Source organism: Electrona antarctica, assembly GCF_951216825.1.
Source record: "Electrona antarctica genome assembly, chromosome: 9".
NCBI classification, from domain to species: domain Eukaryota; kingdom Metazoa; phylum Chordata; class Actinopteri; order Myctophiformes; family Myctophidae; genus Electrona; species Electrona antarctica.
Genome location: NC_136790.1, coordinates 26986450 through 27009794, shown reverse-complemented (window position 1 = coordinate 27009794; position 23345 = coordinate 26986450). Strand labels below are relative to the sequence as shown.

At 42.1% G+C, this 23345-nt stretch overlaps 1 protein-coding gene across 2 annotated transcripts in view; it reads left to right on the top strand.

Moving 5' to 3' along the window:
- The first annotated feature begins 340 nt into the window (after window positions 1–340).
- chl1b (cell adhesion molecule L1-like b) overlaps window positions 341–23345 on the top strand; it is a 34269-nt gene continuing 11264 nt past the window's right edge. For both annotated transcript variants that reach the window (XM_079509170.1, XM_079509169.1), the window contains exons 1-22: window positions 341–537; window positions 2740–2848; window positions 3067–3257; window positions 3815–3937; window positions 4533–4703; window positions 4998–5030; window positions 5211–5322; window positions 6600–6787; window positions 7234–7362; window positions 7869–8018; window positions 9555–9666; window positions 10477–10637; window positions 10733–10898; window positions 11022–11146; window positions 11458–11559; window positions 14639–14836; window positions 15083–15153; window positions 16110–16332; window positions 17283–17398; window positions 17651–17855; window positions 18003–18125; window positions 20548–20727. In XM_079509170.1, the coding sequence (XP_079365296.1) occupies window positions 405–537; window positions 2740–2848; window positions 3067–3257; window positions 3815–3937; window positions 4533–4703; window positions 4998–5030; window positions 5211–5322; window positions 6600–6787; window positions 7234–7362; window positions 7869–8018; window positions 9555–9666; window positions 10477–10637; window positions 10733–10898; window positions 11022–11146; window positions 11458–11559; window positions 14639–14836; window positions 15083–15153; window positions 16110–16332; window positions 17283–17398; window positions 17651–17855; window positions 18003–18125; window positions 20548–20727 (3121 nt within the window). In that variant the 5' untranslated portion in view covers window positions 341–404. The remainder of the gene's footprint in view (window positions 538–2739; window positions 2849–3066; window positions 3258–3814; window positions 3938–4532; window positions 4704–4997; window positions 5031–5210; window positions 5323–6599; window positions 6788–7233; window positions 7363–7868; window positions 8019–9554; window positions 9667–10476; window positions 10638–10732; window positions 10899–11021; window positions 11147–11457; window positions 11560–14638; window positions 14837–15082; window positions 15154–16109; window positions 16333–17282; window positions 17399–17650; window positions 17856–18002; window positions 18126–20547; window positions 20728–23345) is intronic.

Genomic DNA, 23345 nt, shown 5'->3' with positions numbered 1-23345 from the left:
ATTTTGAAACAGCACCGAATGTGTGCCCTGCCGATGCAATGGGCTGCTGTGCTGGAAATGTATGGTGTGCCTGGCTACACCTGGCTGAGCAGAGAGGCAGCAGAGCCCCAAGTCACGGGGGACTTGGTGTGTGTGTGACTGTGACTGTGTGTGTGTGACTGTGTGTGTGTGTGTGTGTGTGTGTGTGTGTGTGTGTGTGTGTGTGTGTGTGTGTGTGTGTGTGTGTGTGTGTGTGTGTGTGTGTGTGTGTGTGTGTGTGTGTGGTTTTCTCCTAAATGTCTGCAATGTGGCTAGATTCATGGAGGCCTATCGTGTCTGTGTGCTTTCAGGTCTCGCATCTCCTGTGTGCCATAGAGATGAACTGAGGAGTGAAAAGAGAGCAGCAGCACTTGTTACCTCTCATCATGAACTCCCAGATTGCCATCTGCCGCGGGCCCATGAGGTCAAAGAAGAGCCATGGATTAGTTGCCCTGCTGAGCATTGTCTGCTGTATTTGTGCCTTTCACCTCACTACTGCCATTGACATCCCATTGGAGGGTGAGTGCCAACTTCTCCTGTAGAGCATTTGGGCGATGTGTCTTGTTTCAGTCCGTGTCCTCATTACATCCAAAACACAGCATTCACACTCTACTTGACCATTTAAAACAGTTCTGGTGTAAACAGTGTCATACACGAATGAGGAACACGCCTGGGCGTGTGTGTGGGGTTCAATGTGACCTGGGTACTTCACAGGCACAGCTTGTGTGCCATTCATGCATGGGCCTGTTTATCCTGGAAGTGGAACTGTGTTACTGTAAGTAGTAAAGTTTCAGCAAAAATGCTTTGTTTTGGAAGTAATGAGGACACAGACTGGATACAAAAGACATGGATGATACTGTGAGGTTTTTTTTGGTACTTTATAAGCAGATCTTTTATATAGCCTACTTTTTCTGTTGCTAATCTTGGGCCCATTCACCGTGAAGGAATGCGACACAAACAAAAATTCTCAATTAATTCAACTAAGGCTTCATGTAACAGAAAACAGATAGAGTAACAGATAGAAAAGCAGTCATTATGTGAGTGAAGTGTTCCTATAAACTGCAATCTAATAATTGTTTATTAATTGATAATTAAAAAAGAATAAGGCAAAACAAAACATTCTTGTTAACGATTGTGTCCCAAATCATGGCCTGCATGAGCGCTGACATTTCTACTGCTGAGCTAAGAAAGCCCATTTTGACCCTTGTCAACCAATAGCAGTCCTTCCCGACCACAAAACCAGGGAGACCACCTCTAACCACTGCAGTTGTTATTTATATTGTATGAACATTCTCTTCTCTAACACAATATTGGTTTGAAAGAAAGAAAAAAGAAAGAAAGAAAGAAAGAAAGCATAATGACTAGCACTTTATTTAATACTTATTATTAATAATACAAATTCAACTTGAATATGTAATACTTCTATGAAACCCACAATTTGATTATTTGAGAAAGAAAGAAATCCTGTCACAGAAATCCTGTCACAGAGACCTGTGTTATATTACACTTTACAATCAGGCATTCTGTGGATTGAAATTATTTACACCCGTTATCTTCTTTAGAATCTGGTTTATTTTCCCTGTTGTGCCACAGCTGAGCATTTCCAACAGTTTCCTTGGTAACATCATGTATTCTAGCACTGAATTATTCAGAAACATCTCTTCAGGCTGTGAAAGAGAACAGTTCAAACTATATTTTTTTATTTTTTTTATCCCCGGTTTTTTAAACAATGCATACTGTACTGACACTGGTTGATGTATCGTCTTTAATTCTGCTACAGTATAACAACGTTTGTTTAACCCATTTCGACCTGGGAACGATTCTACAAATCCTGATGAATCATGTTTCTATGTCAGTGGTTCTCAAATATTTTCATGTCAAGGACCCCCAAGATTATATGTAATTGGCTGCCGACCCCCATCTGAAAATATGTAGTTCCAGGGACCCCCCAGAAGCAAAGATTTGAGTTAAAAACTTCAAAGAATTGTGCCACATTTTCACGATTTTTCAAAAATAGCAGACCTACACTCGGTGCCACGCTATGAGCGTGTAGATCCCTCGGGGCGCGGCGCAGCGGGTGCCGGCGGGCGTGCGGCTGTTGTCCGCCCCGTGAGGGCCGTCGAGCCGTCCGGGTCGGGCTGCGGCGGTTGGCGGCGACTCTGGACGCGCGCCTGGCCCTACTCGCGGACCTCCAAATGGGGTTCCCGCCAAAAATGGGTTAAGGGGCTTATACTCAGATACTGATTGACAAAAAAAGGATTATTCTCACACTACTAACTGTGTTTTTGTTTTGTTTATGCTCCCCTGCGGCCATGGATTCACTAGTTTTAGGTCATGTAAACAGTAAGTTTGCTCTGCTGCGTCCTACAGTAGCTCATTTTAGTGATGTCATCAGGTCTCCTGACTGAATGTCTAAAACACAGCTGTAGTCTCGTGTGTTGGATCTACTGTACATCACTCATGTCATCTTTAATGACTCCATGAAACTGATCTGTGAGATCTGTGACATTTGATTAACCTTTGACGGTCAGTTGGTCATATTAGTGACACTGATAGTAGACGAGACGGTCATTTCCATTATTAACTCATCTTAATGTTTAACCAGAGCTGTCTACAGATCATCTGAAGAGTCGTCCATATCAGACATTCTACCATTTGTACACGCACCTTTGTAAAAGGACAGAGAGTAAAGTAATATAATGTTATCTGTGTGTTGCCCAGTTGAGCAGTTGCCCACCATCACAGACCAGTCGCCCAGCTCTCTCATTGCCTTCCCCTTTGACGAGAGCTTCCCCATGACGTGTGAAGCCAAAGGGAATCCTGTGCCACAGTGAGTACCAAGCACTGTATCAGATGGAAGAAAAGGGGGTAGCCCCGGAGAGCTTGTTAGCAGATACTGACACTACAATTTTGGCAGGAACTCTGTGTTTTGTTGTGTCTTGTGTACCCACTTTGCAAACTGAACATATGTACTGCATTATAGGCAAATTTCTGCCCACGGAAGAAGAAAAATTGGCTCATACAACCTTAACTTTTCTCTCTGTGCAGCTTTCGTTGGACAAAGAATGGAGAGGAATTTGACCCCTTCCTAGACCCCCGTCTGATGACAGAGGAGGACTCGGGGACTTTTGTGATACCCAATAACGGGAACCTCACTGAGTACCAGGGAACCTATCGATGTTATGCCTCCAACAAACTGGGGACCGCCATCTCGGAAGAGATTGCGTTCACTGTTCCCCGTGAGTAACATACATCTATGTTTTTGACTGGTTCTCTGTTACTGTGCCTTAAAAGTGATTCAGGGTCTTGGGATGGCTGTGCCTTGTGAGATTTCTATTGTATTGGCCATGGCAAAACATCATTGAACCTCCCCAGTGTTCATCGCCCTGCTTACTCTTGTGTATACCTGCACAAAGCAGTGGGGAAAGCATTGAGTGTGATCTAGCCTCTCCATCATTTCCGGCTGGTACATTATTCATTTTGTTGTAAAGCACAGTACATAAATCCTCAAACAAATCCACTCCAAGGCGAGCTGCGACTAATTTTGGCTGTGCTTCAACTACTCAGCAATGTTGACAAGTCCCACAACAGTAGTAATGACGTTTGTTTCTTACTACAAGCCAAGGCCTGAAAAAATGTGCCATGGAATTCAATTCATTGAATGGTACATGGGGAATGCCTAAGCTTTTCTATCTCCTTGCTTGATGCAACACTCAGACCTGACTGCCATCTTCTGGATAAGATGAGAACTACACAAATTACCTAACTCATTTTTCATAATTTGTCTTCATGACAGAGGTCCCAAAGTTTCCTAAAGAAAAGATCGACCCCATCTGGGTTGAGGAAGGTCAGCCGTTTGTTCTAAAGTGTAACCCACCCCAAGGAATTCCTCCACTTCAGATCTACTGGATGACCATCAGTGAGTGATTTTCTCCAATCATACTCAACTAATACATGCATGGTATGTAGTTGAATCTGGGATGGGGTCAGCCGGTCAGCCAGTCAGTTACCAGGTCAGCACTCGAGACTCCTCGTTCTTAATAATATCTTTACAGGCTTTACATAATAACCTTGATACCACTTAGGACTTAGTAGTGCGATTGATATATTAATGTGTGTTATTTAGAGACAGCATGCAAGGTGTGATGCCTACGTGCTGTCCTAGTTACTTTATAGCACATACTTGTTTTCTTGCACTGTAATTACTCAAGCATTTACCCTGTTTGCTGACTAAGGTTCATGGCGCTTACTTTGCACATGGTAAATCGCTCTGGATTAGAGCATCTGGCAAATGGCTAGGTTGTAAATTGTAACCGTTTCACAGGAAAAAAAATTCTAGTGTTTTCACTCTGTCTGCATTAAAATACACCTGTCACCTACTGTTCTGATTTAATAGGGTCAAAATGAAATGACACCAGCCCTGGTTTGTATCATATATCCCCTGCCAATATATCCCCTTTCCCCAACAATGAAATAGATTTTAACAAGAGTTGTCGTCTCTCTCTGCACCCAAGATCTGCAGCATATAGATCAGGATGAAAGGGTGTCCATGGGCTTGAATGGAGACTTGTACTTCGCCCATGCAGTAGAGAAGGACAGCAGGAGAGACTACTGTTGTTTTGCTGCCTTCCCTAGAATACGCACCATTGTTCAGAAGACAGCCATGTCTGTCATTGTCAAGACAAGTAAGTGTCAAACAAATCCTTCCAGGTTTCTTTCATTAATTAAACTCCTGAATGTATGTTGTGAGGCTTCAAACCAGTGTGATGCAAACTCTTGATTTGTTTTGAGAACATTGTTCATATTCAGTGTTCCCATTGCACTTCCATTCAAATGTCTTTTGTTTTTCTTGATTTCCTTTGATGTAAATCATGTGATCTTAATGTCACCTGTGTACTTTTTTTTTTGTTGTGAATTGACAACATCACCTTGTGCTTGTGTTCATATTTTATTTCACATCACATTCGCCTTCATTTCAGAAAAATCTAACAGTGGCACGACTGCTGAAAAAGGTAAGCTCAAACACTAGCATGTCATGTTCCCATTTTTGTTCATATGTATGTGCGTGCACAAATGAGAGTGTGTCCAATGGGGAATTAAGTTAAATCTTTCCCATAAAAAGCATAATAACATTTTGGTTGGAGTCATCTATCTCCCTCTTGAGTCTTTACAAATACTATGTTTTCTCCAAGCTAATGCCATCATGGATAGGAAACCCAGTCTTGTGACGCCCTCTGCTGTCAAAACAGAGAAACAGCTGGTCAAAGGAGATGAGCTGCAGTTGGAGTGTATTGCAGAGGGATTGTGAGTAATGGCACCCACATAAACATATTTCTACATATTTCTACATATTTCTATATATATATATATATATATATATATATATATATGACCTCAGGAAACATCACTGAGGATACGTCCCAGGTGCATCCATGCGATGTATTTTTTAGTTATAGTTGTTCTATTTAATTCCCGACGCAGCTGGGTTGTCCAGTATATTTATTATTAGGAACCATGTGTGGGTGCACTGCCACGTCCATTATGTTTTGGAGGGGTGACCAATGACCATGCCATGTTGTCTTGTCTTGTCTTGTCTTGTCTTGTCTTGTCTTGTCTTGTCTTGTCTTGTCTTGTCTTGTCTTGTCTTGTCTTGTCTTGTCTTGTCGTACGTTTGTCTTGTTCTTGTTTCAAAACTTGATTCAGGTTATGTGGTTTGTAACTATCAGTGTCACTTCCCTGTTAGCATAGGACTATACAATTTATTTTTCTTTTATGCTACTACTACTATTTTGCATATAGTGGTCACGACATTTATGTATGTTCCGTATGGGTGTGTCACATATATTGTCATATTATTTGATTTACTGTATACCCTGAAATCTTGAATAAACAAAACTGTGAAAAAAAAAAAAGTTATTCTATTTATAGTGACTCATAGGAATAGACTATGTGACAACCGGGTATAGTCTGGTGACCACCGGAGAGACGGGTGACAGCCGGAATGTAGACGGCACCCGGGTGAGCAGTATGGGTTAGCGCCCCAGCCTGTGTCCTCCGTGAGGAGGAAGCCCAAAAAACCTTGGTGAGGCCTTTAGGAAGGCCATTATAATCCACCACTCCTGAATGGAGTGCTTGGTGCTGGGAGTCTGGGAGCAACGGATTGTGTGGCCTTGCTCATTCCCTGATGGACTGATCGAGGGTAGCTACTGGGACGTAAGTCGGGATTTGATCAACCCCGGCTAGGTCGCGTGAGTGAGCGGTATGATGTTGGTAGACCCGAAACCCCGTTGACCTCAGGAAACATCACTGAGGATACGTCCCAGGTGCATCCATGCAATGTATTCTTTAGTTTTTCCTCACTTTGTGTTAAAAACAGTGGTAAACTGTGGTTAACAATTTTACACTGCTGCTTTCCCAGGTGTAGCAGTTCAAAAGATGTAAAATATACTGTAACTATTGCTGTTGCATTTTCTCCAAAAATGCATAGACAACCTGTGCAACATACTGTACCTAGCACTGTAATAACTACTATTCTGATGATGATTTGTTAATTTATATATATATTTATATTTTTTTTCCAGCCCAACTCCAACAATTGAGTGGGTGAAAATGGGTCACAAAACGCTTCCTGAAAAAGCGAAAGTGGAGAACCATGGGAAAGTGCTGATTGTACCAGCAGTAGACGAGTACGACGGTGGAAAGTACATGTGCAAGGCCATGAACGCCATTGGAGACGGCGCCATTGCTTACTTCATAGTCACAGTAGAAGGTACTGTAGTACCAAGTCAGACTTTTGTGAGCATATTATTTTAATGCATACTCTATTGCATGTTGAATGCATTTACAGTTACAGTTGGTTGCCACCGATATTGTCCCTTATCATTTGACCCATTTAGGCCTGACCTCAAAATTAAAAAAAATCCTTTTAAATCCTCCAGTTTTCTGAAATAAATATTTTCACGATTTTTCAAAAATAGCAGACCTACAAGCTCGTAGCGCGCCACTCGGTGGCGCGCTATGAGCTTGTAGATCTGCTATTTTTCAATAGCTAAATTATAACATAATTTTTAAAACACCAAAAGGGGTTTTGCGCAGATCACACAAACCTCAGCAAAAAGAAAAGGACAATATCGAAGTTAATGCATTGTATGTCTGTCATAGTCTTGATGCACACATTGTATGGGTATTTGACACATTGACCATGTGTCCTTTCAGAGCCTCCAGTGTGGGTGTCTGAACCTCAGAGTCAGCTGAACATGATTGGTGCAGATGTGCAGATCAAGTGCTCTGTCACTGGGATTCCTCAGCCCAAGATAACATGGAGGGTGAATGGAGTACCTCTGGGTATGTTCAATTCAGTTCAGAACCTTTATTTGTTCCACGTATAGGAATGCAAAGATGAGTTCTTAACTCTATCACCTCTCTTTATCATTGACAAAATAAAAATAAAAATAATGAATCTTTTTTTAGAGACAATAATGCAAATTTGAGCACTTTGCCAGCCATCTCACATTTCTGGAGAGTTGTTTCTCTCTTAAAAGTGTCTTGCGATGATAACAGAGAAAAATGATTTTCTCAGACATTGTAGCTGCAATAATAACAATAATAGTAAACATATATGCCTACAACAGAATAGCAAAAAACAATAAAAAAGAAAGAAAGAATCAGAGATTAGCAGCTTTATCAAACAGTTTGACCATTGGTTGCAGCTCTTAAGGTGCTTGGGGGTGCTGTATGCAAGGTTTTTCTTACTCTTTAAAAAAAATCTATTTGATTACATACAATGTTTTCAGTCCTATACACACCTACCGTACTTTTATTTACAGAGTGAATATTTTTGTTCATTGCAGAGGCCTCCAGCAGAAAACTGACCAAAAGAAATGTGTTTGATGATACCATTATTTTACACAATGCCCAAGCTTCTGACAGTGCCGTCTATCAGTGCGAGGCCAACAACGCACACGGGACGCTTCTGGCTAATGCAAATATCATGATTATGAGTAAGTATGTTAATTTTTTGAGTGGTGTAAACCACTCCTACAACTGGCTTTTGTGTGCAGAAAAAAATGAGCATGGTTGATATGTTCAAAATAATTTCTGACGTAATTAAATCACACCCGGGTGAACTGGATGATCGTAGCAACCGTGGTCATTTTCTCTGCGCAAAAACAGCCAGTTGTGAAATCACATCCGGGTGTGATTTCATTACGTCAGACCAGAGCTGATCAGGCTACATAATACCTTACCTTATTTCATTACGTCAGACATTACGTCAGACCACAGCTGATCAGTCTATATAAGACCTTACACCACTCAGTTCACACGGGTGTGATTTTTACATTTTAGTTGTGTCAGGACTCAGGAGGACTATTTTAAAGTTCATTATTGTGAGTCAACAGGAAGCCCATTATAAACACAGTCTTTGAAAATGGGGTTTAGTTTCCAAGTAGTTGCTTAGTAATGTCACGGAAGTGCATCTGTTTATGAGTAATTGACAGACACAGGTATTAGTCAGTGGGAGACTGTCGGATGTTGTGTCTGCTCAGAGAGTCGCTCGCTTAGATTGGCGTACGCCCCTGAAGCGCCAGGGGCTTTGAGAGCGAGGGCTGTCTGCAAGCAATGCTCCTTCACTTGGGCTAGCCCTTTTCCCCACGGACCTGCCAGCCAGTTCACTGTCATTTATATGCTAACAAGTTCCCCCAATTCCGTACTGATTTGGGTACCATAAGACAAACATGTGCTGCTTTACAAGTGCAGATAAAAAAAAAGAAGAAAGAGTGTGCTCTCTGTGGCTTTCCACCAATGTGGCGAGTTTGTTCGTGGTGACATAGGAGTTAATAAAGCTGGACATTCTCTGAATGTGAAGTCCCAGCTGCTCCCTCTGTAAACAATTAGAAGAGACAGACCATTTTAATGGGAAGCTTTGGCTTCTACTGATAAGGTGCATTCGCTAAGCTAAGTCATTATGCCATTGTTTTTTCTTTGATTCCATTCTCACATTTACACGTTTTTGACAACATGACAGCCTTGTCTTTTTTTCATTTTTTTACACAATGAAGCCTGGAATTTACCTTGAGGAAAGGCAAACATACTGTCAGAGGTCTTCTCCTTGAGTCCTTCCTCGTATCTCTTATTCGATTATTTCAGTATTTTTCCACTCCAAATTAGCAATTATTTCTGAGTTTCTTTCTTGCTCACTGTTGTGTCTATTCTCCTGATAGTCACTGCATGTTGGGATTAACGTTAATGGCCATAGCAGGATACGACCATGAATGGTTCAAGACTCAAGTCAAGGTTCTTTATTGTCACATGCACACAGGCTACAGTACAATTACAGCAGGTAGCAACATTGCAGTCATGTGGAATCCTACTCCGAGCATACGTGTCAAAAAGAGATATATCAAATAAAAATAATAATTAAGATGATGGAAATTATTACACATCAGTACTAGAGTGCAACCTCTCATGTCAGTTCTAAAATTAATTAAGTTAATTACTGCAGATATTTGACTAGCGGCTGCTGACTTTCCTTACAGACTTTCCCCCAATGATCTTGACCAAGGAATATGAGGATTATTCTGCTGTAGAGGGAAAGGGGGTGATCATGCACTGTAAGGTGTTCAGTTCTCCACCATCCACTATCACCTGGTAAGTAGGTCCATATACATATACTGTAGCTGTGACTCCCTCCCCTGCACCAGCAGAGAGCACTAGACCTCAGCCTAGTCTGTTGTGGCCATCCTATGCTGTTGACTTATCTACTCTAGTGTCCCTATTCTGGGAGTGAACCTTCAGTGAAAAGAAACGATCTACAAGATCACAACGTGAGCTTGTACACTAGATTGTCTATTTTTGACATAGAGATTTGGGGCTCCGTCTACATCTTGTAGCTTGTAGATCGGCTATTTGTACTAGTTTAAAATGTTTTAAAATTGTAAAAAATGGCAAATAAGTTTAGGGATAAGGGGTAAGGGGTGGCGCAAGATATAGGGCTAGAGGGAAGTAAAAGTGGACCCAGTATAGAGCCCTGGGGGACCCTGGGCAACTAACTATAGGATTTAAGTTGTTAAATGTTGAGACAATGGTGATCACAGAACCTCATGCCTTTCTCTTCACCAACTTGTATTTGTGTTTGTATTGGATTATTGTGCTTACGAACATCTGCAGTGTCTGCAGACCTAGATTAGTTTATGTACAGCAGTGATTTTCAAAGTGGGGTCCCAGGGGGTCCCCAGCAAAGATAGTTAAAATTGCCTAAAAATCTGTTTAACCACTTTTACCCGTGCTTCGACTATTTGAAAATAGCTGAACAACAAGCTCACATGTACAATGGAAAATGTATGTACAACACGCTTTGCGACACAACGTGTTGTGAGCTTGTTGATCTGCTATTCAAAAACAAAAGGTGAAAGGCCAAGGGCAAACACATGAAAAGGTTTGACTATCACTGTTCTACAGGAGCAAGGATGACTCCACAGTGGAAGGACCAAGATTCACCGTCCACAACAACGGTTCATTGGAAGTCGACAGTGTGGCGAAAGAAGACATGGGACAGTACACGTGCTACGCTGGAAACACAGAAGGAAAATCCGCTATCGATGCCATGCTTTTTGTAAAAGGTAATAATAATAATAATAATAATAATATATATAATGTGTTTGTGCAGGCCAAAGAGGCCTTAACAGGTAACTAATGTATATTCCCTCTATCTAAGATCCCACTAGAATAGACGTACCCCCGGAGGACCAGCAGATCTTAATAGGTACCACGGCCCAGCTCTCATGTCTGGCAGAGTACGACAAGTCCTTCAGCGATGACTTTGAGATCCTGTGGGAAAAAGATGATATGGCAATAGCCCTCAACCACACAGAGAATTCGAGGTAGGAGACGGCTCTCTCTTTTTTCCTTTTTTGTGGCGCTGCGGTCTAATCCTAGCCGGAAAGTTCGCTTACTTTTAGGTTTCCTGGGTCAATACTGTGTCTCTGCATCCTGGCCGTCAATAGGTACTTGGTGGAGAATGGTATTCTGCAGATCGTCAACATAAGCCACAGTGACCAGGGAAGGTACTCATGTGTGGCTAGGACGCCGGTGGACCAAGACACTGCCTGGGCGTGGATCGTTGTTTTAGGTGAGCAAATGGATCAAAATAAAAATCAATAAGACCCAACGCTCCTAGACCGTGTTCCCTGTGCGAAACAACGTCACATATAAACCGACATATCGCCGGTTTCGCCGATCATCAGTCTGGCTCTAATATAGTTGATGCATCGCTCCCACATTACATATGGATAAGCAGATGGCTTTGCTCTAGAGCCCTGTTCCACACCGTCTGACACTGAAGACTATTTCCTTTGAAAGCTTGTTCGTTCATGTGTCATCTCTGCTCCATAGTGTTATACCTTTGCTTTATCAAACCCATGTTGTCATGCTGTTTCTCAGATGTCCCCGATGCACCAGAGGACCTGGTGTTGTCTGAACACAAGGGCAGGAGCGTGAAACTGAAATGGATCCCTGGGGATGATCACAACAGCTCAACTACTGGTAATAGGACCACCCTGCACAGCATGCTATTGTCTCTGGATGTGGTAATAGGACCACCCTGCCCAGTGTGCTACACAGTCAAATCCTTAGTGTTCATTTAACTCTGAGAGTCTGGAAATGTAACCAAAGAACCCGTAAGGGTCCATTTGGTTACATTTGTACACTCTCAGAGTTACACTATGGAGTAATAGGCTACTATTTTACTGTGTACTGTCTCTGGATGTATAGCAATGTGTAGCAAGTTCACAAAGCGTTTTTGATCGAATTGATTGAATGATTGAAAAGTTTATTCACAGTATGTAGAATGGGTACATAAAACGAAAGCACAAGTCAATTCAAAAACTGCTACGAGGATGAAACCGATAAGCATCAGTCTCCTCCATTTTCAATTCATCAGAACATTTAAAGACGTACAAATATACAAATATACACAGGAAATCATCATATATACAGGAGGAGACACATGACTCCTCTATTTGAGCGACAACATCAAACACGAGGTGGATGCTGGCAATTTCTGAGGCATGGTCATGCTGGACCTTCAAACGGGTTTTTGTGTTCCTCAAGGAAGCATACTAGGGCCTTTACTGTTCCTAATATTATGTAAATGACATGACATCAGCCTGTGACTGCAACTTGTTTCTGTTCACTGCTGGTCTCAGACAGGAAAAAGGGCCCTCAGCTCAGAACTCGGTAGAATCTGCATCTGGCTTGCTGATAACAAACTATCTTTACACCTGGGAAAAACTGAATCCATTCTCTTTGGATCAAATAGTAATCACAGCAGAAAATTACCTACCTAGGTTCCATCCTGGAGGCAAATCTTTCTGGTGATGAAATGGCCACCAACGTAATCCAAAAAGTCAACCAAAGAACAAGATTCCTGTACAGGATCTTCTCACTGGTCAACAAAAACACCTAATCCTAACAGGAACCCTTGTACAATGTTTCGTCGACTATGCATGCACCTCTTGGTACCACAGCACCTCAAAGGACCTTAAAACAAGGCTCCAGACTTCCCAAAACAAACTGGTCAGGCTACTACTAGGCCTCACAGTTCCCAAACCCCTGCCAATTTTGATAGGCTGGAATGACTTAGGGTTGACGACAGAGCATAGACACAGCATCTTGCAATGGGTCTGGTCTACAAGATTCGCTACACCATTTCGAATTGCAGCCGTTCGTAGGTGCTTTTTGAGAGCGTATTCGCATTTCTTAATGGTAGTTGGTAGGGCGTTCCACATTTTAGTACTTTATTACAGTCAAAAGTTATGCTAAAAGGATAACACAAACAGCCCCAGGGGCTTGTTTCCATTGTGCTTTGTAGAAACTCACAATGTATTAACAAGTCAAATTGTGATAACGGTTCATAATGTAATCATTTTAATTTAATAAAAGCTCATAATGTAATAACCAGCTCATAATGTAATAAAATCATGAGTGAATAACATAATGACATTTTTGCATAATGTTGTTACAATAATGTGTTAGATAATGAACATTATGAGTAATGTATTAATGTCTCACATTGTTGAGAGAAGTGTTAATTCCTATCTCCGCCAAGACGAAAGACTGGGATGTGGAGATTATATTTCCGCCCCTGAACGTCTGTATGTCTATCTCGGACACTGCTCGACCGATCAGTATGAAACCTTTCATTAGAGCTCTTCATGGGTCCCCCGATTACGAAGGAAATACCCAACAGGACCGTGTTTTACCATAATCACTTTGAGTCTGAGTCAGTTCCAGTTCCAGTTTTTTGGACTTCGGGTCTGTTTATCATGAAATAGATCCGAAAAGACCCTTGCTCAGTGCTTATCGGTAGAGAAAAGCATGAAGTACTACGATGATTACACTGACATGGGATCAGATTACTGCAGCGCAATATACGGGGAAACAAATTTGACCCGCGCAAGGTGTCAGTTCAGTGAGAGCGGAGAGCGCACAGATTCAGAGAGCATCAAAACTATACCTCCATTGATTACTTTTTCATCAAGGTGAAAGGTGTACTTTAACTGTTATTGTAGGCTGCTACGTAGCTGCTAGGTTTCATTATAAAGTATAACTGACATCTAGCCGGTTAGAACGGCATTTAAGGAATGTCTGATCCATAAATGAATAGGTCGGGTCTGTAATATCTCGGAACAAATCGGAACCTCAGGGATCGGGGGTCCATCATTTGAAAAGAATCTCGGAAGCACTCGGGTCTCTGAAAACAAAGTTCATGGGTGCTTTAGGGTTCGGGTACGTCATTTTGGAGCTCTGCTTCATATACACACTCCCAGTAGGCGAAGGAGAAGTCTTTGAAACACACCACACACCACATGATATACATATGACATTATACATACTAACCATGATACTAAGTTACTAACATGATACTGACATGATACCGACCATGATGCTGCCCATGAGAATGACATGATACTGACCATGATACTGTCATGATACCGACCATGATGCCGACCATGATACTGACTTAATGTAACACATTATTACATGCAAAATTCCGTTATTCCGTTATGAGTTGTTACATTGTCCTCCATTGTACTCATTCTTACTGATGTACTCATCAGTAAGACAATAGATACATGAATACAATACAATAAAATACAGCAGTGGGGCGGGGGACAGAGGTTGCTAGGGTGTTCTACTAAGTACTAACTTCATTGTCAAAGTATTTGTATACTATGTGCAGTGACAATAAATTGAATCTAATCTAAAGAAATCTAATCTAAGGCCTACATTTAGAGGTCAATCATTCTTTAAGGTTAGTTTTGAGTTTGGGTACGGAGTCCCATGGTAGAATGCATTTTTACCTATGTTTGAGACGGATTTCGGGGGAACAGCTTATTTTGGCCGCATATAATTCTAGACAGAAGCAGACTTCGTTATGCATGTTAATATTTGCCGAAATCTGTGTCTAGGATTGATTTGTCTGAGCATAAATAAACGGTTTGTCCGTGCGTGCCCAAAGCTGGGGCTGAGGAGTTTGCTGCACAGCTGGTGGTTAGCTAGATAAGCGATTCATTGGCACTGAGTGACAGTGGACTGACTGATTTTCCCCACCTGTCAACAGAGTTCATTATTGACTATGAGGAGACCCAGTGGGAGCCGGGAAACTGGAAGGAGCTGCTCAGAGTACCTGGGAACCACGGCTCGGCCGTGCTGAAGCTCCACGGCCACGTTGACTATAGCTTCCGTGTGTCTGCTGTCAACGCCGTGGGCAGGGGACGTCCCAGCGAGACCACAGAGAGATACAAAACGCCGGCGGCAGGTCTGTGTTACCGACACCCTCCTGTCTCTCATATTGTTTTTATGCCCCTGCCTGTGATGAGGTCCCACTGTCACCACGGCAACTGTCTGAACTCTGTGATCCTTATGTACTTTATGCTCACATCTGGGAGATAATTGATTCCCCCTCTTGTTGAAATTCCGGTCTCTGTGGTGTGCGTATCACTAGTCATTTCTTACAACTAATAACTGTCGTGCCGACAAAATCTATGCTCTTCTTCCTCCACAGCCCCTGACAAGAACCCTGAAAATATCAAAATCGAAGGTCGCATGCCCAATGAAATGGATATCAACTGGGAGGTAAGACAAATCATGGACCTTTAATATCCCTTTTCCATATACTGTAATGTGGGCTACCTCAGCATATTGAATTATACACAATCTGCAGCGGTTTTTGGAAATCAAAGCATTTCTCTTCCCTAAGAGGGAACTGACGCAAAGTTTTATCAATGCTCAATAGAAATTTATGAAATAGAAATATGCCCCTTTGAAATTTTATTCTGTGGTTCGCATATTGAGAAAAGCTATTTTCCGGGATCACTCTGAATGAGTTTTCAGTGAAAGCCGCCATTGTGCTGCTTTGATTAGAAAGAGAAAGGGAAAGCTATGAAAAGGGGATTTTTTTATTACACAATACAACAATACATTCTGCTTTATTGTAAAAAGATGAATCTCTCCCTCACTTATTATCTGGTTGCCCTACCATGATAGCCCCAGATCCAAGATGCATGAGTTGTCTCACTGTTAATGATTTACTTTTTGTGGATAACATTTTTGTGGTATCACATTCTATTTCTCATGGTCTGACCATCCTCTGTGTGGGGTGTTCTCCATCTGCATACCCTGTATCCAACAATTTGTTTTGTTGCACTGGAACAATTCAATTGTCCCATGATTTTTTTGTTTTGTTTTGTTTTGTTTTGTTTTGTTTTGTTTTGTTTTGTTTTGTTTTGTTTTGTTTGTACTAGGATCAAATACTGATAATAGTGATAATGATAATCATACGGAAGCTGTTGGAAAATGGAAAAAGGAAAATGTACTGTATAAGAGATGATAAAATGTCTTATGTCTATTTCAATAAAAAGTGAATAAAAACATTAAATAACATTTAACACCCAAATGGACCCATACAGGTATTATTTTATTATTTATTTTGAACATGTACATTACTATGTAACCTATTATCGATGTTGATGAAAGTCATAATTCAAATTCTGCTCAATTCAGATTTTCTTTTTTTTTTGTCCGTCACACAGCCATTGTTGCCCATGGAGCACAATGGCCCTGGTCTGGAGTATAAGCTGAGTTACAAGCGACAGGATGTGGAGGAAGACTGGCAGGAACACGTGGTAAAGAGACACTCGTTTGTAGTGAAAGACACGCCCACCTTTGTCCCTTTCGAGATCAAGATACAGAGCCGGAACCACCAGGGCTGGGGCCCGGAGCCCAAAGTAGTCACCGGCTACTCGGGAGAGGACTGTAAGTGACGCCTTTCACTTACCTGTTGCAATATTATATCACTCAGTGTCAGGCTTCATTTAACATCTCCCTCTGAGGGCTCATAATAGCACAGCCATCAGCTGGTTGAAGCTGTAAAAGCAATTTCCACTCCCCGGGGAACAGGAGATACTTCCTTTCCTTTCCTTTCCTTTCCTTTCCTTTCCTACCTTCATACCTACAGCACAAGCCCTTGTAGATTGATTTTTTTTCCTGTGCTACTCCATCATATAACAAAGCATAAATCAGGCTTTACAGTATGTTCACATTTTATGTATTGCTTTTTGTGTTCTAAAAATCCAATGTTTTTTAAGTCATTGTCAGTCATTTTGTAGAGATACTTTATTTGATCTGTCATCTCTACTGTAGCTTTCTTTTGGAGATGTCCCCAGGATCTAACCACAGGTCACGCACCCCCGGCCCCCCCCCCCCCCCCCCCTCTCTCTCTCTCTCTCTCTCTCTATCGCTCTCTCTCTCTCTCTCTCTCTCTCTCTATCTCTCTCTCTCTCTCTCTCTCTCTCTGCTGTCAATGAATGCCATGTGATGACAGAACATGCTCCTTTTAGTTCCATGGTCTGATTGTACCGTATTATAGTCCCCCTTGATTGCTATAACTAGAATCTTTGTTTGACCCCTGTAAATCCTGGATAGGTCTTAAATAGGAAATGAAGTAATTCATCCCATTGCATCTGTCTCTGTTGAGCGTTATATGTACTCTATGTAGTTTTGTGGTTTTTAGCTTGATGACTAGTGGTTGCAACAAGCAAGACAACCTTCCATATTGTGTGTGTGCGTGTGCGTGCGTGTGTGCGTCTGCGTGCGTGCGTGTGTGCGTGCATGTGTGCGTGTGTGCGTGCGTACACACATGTGCACGTGTGCATGCCTTATATACTATACCTGTATAAACTATATGTGTGTGTTTATCTCTATAGTTCCTTCTGCTGCGCCGGATGATGTAGAGGTAGAGGTGATGAACAACTCCGTGGTCAAGGTTAGCTGGATACGTGTACACAAGGACACACTGCACGGACATCTGGGAGGCTACAAGGTAATACCTCAAATACATCCCCTTGCTTTTAGACACAGTTTAAAAGGAACGACCCCGACCTTGCTCTAACGGTTCTCACCCCTCTGCCCCACTCTGTCTCTCTTCCTTTGGCAGCTCAATGTTCCCCTCTCACAGACCATCAGCAAAAATACATAACTCATTCAGTGATTTATTCCATGTATGGTCTGTGGGCTTGCTCTGTTAAAGCCGGCGTTAAGCCTGGTGATGCTGTGTGCGTCCCATGTGGTGTAGGTAAACTGGTGGCGTCTACGCAGCCTGGCCGACTCAAAGAAGAGTCACGGTAACAAGCAAATGATGGCGTTCCCTGGGGACCGGAGCCACGCTGTGATACCGGGGCTAACACCCTTCTCCGAGTACAGTCTCATTGTTATGACCTTCAACGGACGGGGCAACGGGCCCGGCAGCCATCCCCTGAAGTTCCATACCCCGGAGGGAGGTAGGATTGTAGAGCAGGTTGTGCAGAAACAACATGGAACTTATTGATTTAGTACTACTGCAGGGCTGAGGGGAAAAAATGGTCAAAGAAACTGGGGCTGCAGAATTCTACTCCTCACTGTGTGTATTACTTTTTTTGCTCCCACAGTTCCTGAGAAAAATCCTGTTTTCAGGGTCACAGACATACAGAAGCACACAGTGGCTCTAGCCTGGGCCCCTCCACTGGAGCCTAATGGAATTCTCACTGGCTACCTCCTGGACTATCAGCTGAGTATGTATCCATCCACCCTGTAGGAAAAGAAAAGTATAGATTGGATATTTGCATTCACAGCAACACTGTGCTTCCATGTCAAATACAGAGGAGGAAGTGATCAATCCCTGGGAGACTATGTGATGCATTTGTTCAATATGGAATCGTTGTAGCTGTAGCTGCTTGGCACCCATAGCAATAAGTGCAATTGTGTCTATGGGCCATGACCTACTGTATCTAGCTACTTGGGCATGATTTCCAAGTCCAAATATTAATACCACTTGATCTGTTGCACCTATACGGTATTTCTCCTACTTGCGGCAGCTACGGTATTGACCAATAGATTTTTGTTGCGCTAGAAAGATCCTGTCAAGCCAGGTAATAATATACCATGAATACAGCCAGTTCACTTTCCCAAATACACTGTGCAGTAAGTACAAGGAAGGTGATTGTAAGATCTTTTGTCCATACAATGAGAATCAATGGAATCACGACGAAGTATTCTTGCTCACGGCGAACAGAAGTAACTAGATCATCTAAACCTCTGTTTCTCAAAGTCTGGTCCGGGGCCCACCATGGGTCCAAATGGATGCCTACGGGTCTTTCAGAGTGTGTACAGTGGGACCCAAATCTACATTGTAAAATGCATAGGGTTCATTTAAACCTGTGTGTAAAAAATGAACCAAATGGACCCCTCACAGGTCCATTTACAGACTTGTTACAGACCTGTTATGGTCCATTTGGATCCCTGGTGGTCCCCGGACCCGACGAGAACCACTGATCTAAACAATATTTGGACTCATATCATGGCCCAGGTAACCTAAGATTCTACTCAAATTCAGCATCAGTTGAGCAAAAATTAAATTAGATGAAAATGATGATTGCTCCTGGTGATGCCCCCATTCTACCACTAGGAGATATTGTTGTCCTGTTTGATGCAGTTTACAATGCATTATAGCCTCTCATTTAACTTGCACCTTCTCAACAAAAGAGCATTCTCTCACATGTTAAAGATTAGTTTGAGAGCAGTGACTTCATAGCAGAGAGCTGATCAACTGCACAGTTGTAGTAAATCGGAATATGACGTAGTGAAGTGTGTACGGTATTTTTCAGAGTCTGAAAGCAAGGAGGTGGATCTTTGGCTCACTGTTTAATTGTGTAACCCATGGTCCGTAGCCAAGACAAAAATCATTGTGTAGTTCTAACGGGCTGGGGTCAAAATGGGGTCAGAACGTTATATAGGAAACATGTCAGGTTAATGTCCACTGGCCTGCGTGTCATGATTATGGCTCAGTAGGGCTGACCAACCAAGGTCACTGTGTCACTGTCTGTTAAGGCGTAGTGTTAGTGACCCGATCCCATCCAGAGCAGACTCCATCACCCACCAGATTGCATGTGTTCGTGTGTCTTTAAACAAAAGCCACGATGAGGCTCGATGACTTGACTAAGCTTTGTGCTGCATTTACCAGCTAATTGAGTTTGATTCCACGACTGCACAGAAGGGCCAAAATGTCCTACAGTATTTCAAGAGAGAACGTTTTCGTTGTGCCAGCCAGCACGATAAAACTGATGGACTCTTTGAAATAGAACTTTTTTCTTCCCCCCCCCCTCCCCTTTTAAGTCCCCTTGAAAGAAGTCATGTGTGAAATGTTGAGGATAATGCAGCCAGCTGTCAGCATGGCATCAGCGACACCAGAGGAATCTCAACAGTGTAGCACAGCTGTTCCAACGCTACGCCTGTTTTCAGATGGCCATCATTAAGTTCACATCTCACAAGGTTTCACAGAAAGGCCAGTTTGTAGCATCATATACCAGACCTAGAACAGAAGTGGGGTGGGAGGTGTGTGTGTGTGTGTGTGTGTGTGTGTGTGTGTGTGTGTGTGTGTGTGTGTGTGTGTGTGTGTGTGTGTGTGTGTGTGTGTGTGTGTGTGTGTGTGTGTGTGTGTGTGTGTGTGTGTGTGTGTGTGTGTGTGTGCACGTGCGAGTGGGGGGGGGGGGGGGGGGGGGAGGGTGGTTATTGGCTAAACTCACTTGCATACAAATGAACACATTATAAATGTAGATTATTTTGAAAAGAGTCCGTCCATCAGATTGTTCCTAAAGGGTAATCCATCAGTTTGCTCTCAACCCAATTACTGATGCATCAGAGAAGTTGCTTCTCCACTAGCTCTGGTCCTCCTTAACACTATGTGTATGGTACTTTCGATCCTTTCCCACTAAGGAAAGTAGGCTTTCAACTCCTCTAAAACCTTTTGTTTTTTAGCTAAGTGTATTTTTGTATTTTTTACTACAGACAAGAGGCTGCTCTACCGGGAGGTGCGCGCAACGGCTCAAAAGTAACATAGCGTTAACTCCTTCTAACGCTGTGGACCACAGCTACTGAACGACATGGCCGGACCTAATCCTAACGTATTTTTCCAATGTATTTATTGATTTTTGTTAGTTAACGACACAGATGACGTTGGGCCCCTGCAAACGGTAGACATCAGTAACCCTGCCACCACAAAGTGGATCCTGCGTGACTTGGACGCCGTGAGCAGGTACAACTTCTACCTGCGCTCTTGCACCAGTGTCGGCTGTGGACCTGTTGTCAGCGAGGAGTGCACCACCACCCCAGAAGCACGTAAGTCTCACACACACACACACACACACACACACACACACACACACACACACACACACACACACACACACACACACACACACACACACACACACACACACCACACACACACACAGTAAGCTGAACATAGCTGGGTGGGATGTGCGCATGAATGCTGTGGGTATGTGTGTAGTGTTGTGAGCATACTTAAGGTGTGGGTTTAATGGAGGAACATTGGCGTGTCTGTGCAGAGATGGGACACAAGGCGCCCTGAGAGGGGGGGGGGGGCTGACAGAATTTAGGTTAAGTGAAGTAGGTGACAATGCCATTTCAGTGTTATCAAATAGCATTGAACTGGCAGAATATGATATAGGCTTGGCCAAGATTTTCATATCTCCATGTAAGTATTTTTTGTGGATGAACACAATTTCATACGGGGGCGGTAGAGGTTTTCATTTGTCACTGTCATGAAAGAGCAAGTGCTTATTGATTGGAAGGAGAACGTGAGGTATGAAACAATCAGCTAAAAGAGAAAATGCTTTGAGCAGAGGAAACAGAAGGTTTTAATATTGAATTGTGTAATCACGAAGGTGGTGCTAGATTCAGTAAGCAATCAAAATGGGCTGATCTCTTGCATGTAATCTTTTGTTCAATTTTCCATTTTAATGACTTAGTTGAAGACTTCATACGGTGCCTCAACTATCACAGAATCCACGTTAAGGTGTTGATGAGACTGTGGGCTCAGAAACAAACAATATAATTAGATTCAAATGAAACAGTAAAATGCATACAGATTTACCGAAGTGCTAGTAAAGCACAACAAAAGACTTTGATACACTTGAGTGGGCTTCAATTACCTTTTTATTTCGTTTTATTATAATTGAAAGAAACAAAAAGAAACAGAACACAGTTTGTTCATGGTATTGTAGTACCTACCTATGGTCTGTTAGCAGAAATAACTAGGCCTATTGCTTTTATTTGCATTGGAAAATATAAATCAAGAATTATCAATTCACAGAAAGAAATCTTGACCCTGTAGTTGTTTATTTGTATCTTAGCTCAGAAGAATTGATCATATTGTGTGGCTCTTATTGGTGTATGTAATATTGTAATATCCTTGACATAGCGTCTCGTAGATCTCTTGTTACATACACGAGGGAGACACATTAGTAGTGAACATTTAGCTGTGCTACCATCATTTTGTTTTTCCACTGCCTTGCTGCTGTATCATGTTAATTACTCTAAGGCTCTTCTCCGTGTGCTAGCTTGCTTTTCATTACAAATGTGCATGTGCGTGTGAGGATGTTTAATATTATGCATGTGTGCACACAGGTGTGTGCAGATGAGACAATTCTACCATGTCTGCTTTGCTATGCATTGCTTTTTCTTTGTTTGTTTTCGTCTCCTGCAGCTTCCGCTACGGTTTCCAACCTCCTCTTCAGTATGTACTGTAGAAGCCTGTTGTAGAGCCTGTCTGAAAAATCAGTCAGGCTCTAGTCTGTATGTAGGGTTAAGTCTCATTTATATTTTGTCTCACGTCTGTGACAACCAATGTCACCATTGTATGACAAAGTATGAAATAGGCTTCAGGCAACTAAAACAGCCAAGCACACTGTACATAACCATGGCATTACCAACACGCATTTTATGGGTTGCAGTTTGCCATACAGGTGTGTCAAAAATGTATGGCATGATACCCTTCATTCATGACCTTAACCATTTGACTTGGAATCACATACATAATATTTCAGATTAATGTAAATGCTGTGTTGGTATGCCACACGTTTAAGCAGTCTGCTCTAATTACTGTAGCTGTGTGAGCTAGTTAGCTTGCATGGGTAGATTCATGGGCTGTGTGAACAGGTGTGACACAATCATACACACTAGATTACTTCAGGAATACAGAACGATAAAGTCATTGATGAATTATTAACCTTGTCTACTGTTTGCCCTTGCCATCAGCAGAGAGCACTCGGATGCCTACTTCCATTAGCAAAATGTCAACTGTTTTCTAGATAAAGTTTGTGGCTTTCTCTGCAATAGCTATGTTAATGAGTAACCTAATTATAACTTCATATTAATCTTGGCTCATTAGTGACTCTGTAAATGAATATTGACTTTTATCCTAGAAACAGCATACTCAGTGTCATATGTGGAACTCACACAGAGGAAACAAATGATGCTTTAAGAGCTAAACCCAGGAAGAGCAGCAACCATCTATCCTCTCTCTCTGCGTGTCATTATGTATGCTCAAGCTCAAGCTAGACATTAATGTCCCATAATTTAGCAATTGTCATTTCTTTTGATCATTTCTTAGTATCTATAAACACACCTGTACCAGTATTTACACTGACAATATCTCAACTCATGTTATTCAAGTCTTCTCTGTGCCTCTTTCTGGTCTTTAAACTCACAGGCCGTTTCCAGTTTTAACTGCTTATTATTAGTCATTAATATTCATTAACTGAATGGACGAATTCGAGAAAACTTGGGAATGGTTTTAATTCTCTATAAATGAACTCTGAACGTTACCTAGCCAAAAACACTGCACACTCCACACACTGAAGCTCCTCTTTAGCAGGTTGTTAACAACTAATTTATCCTAATCCTGCAGTCTGGTGTGAAATATTGTGTGCACA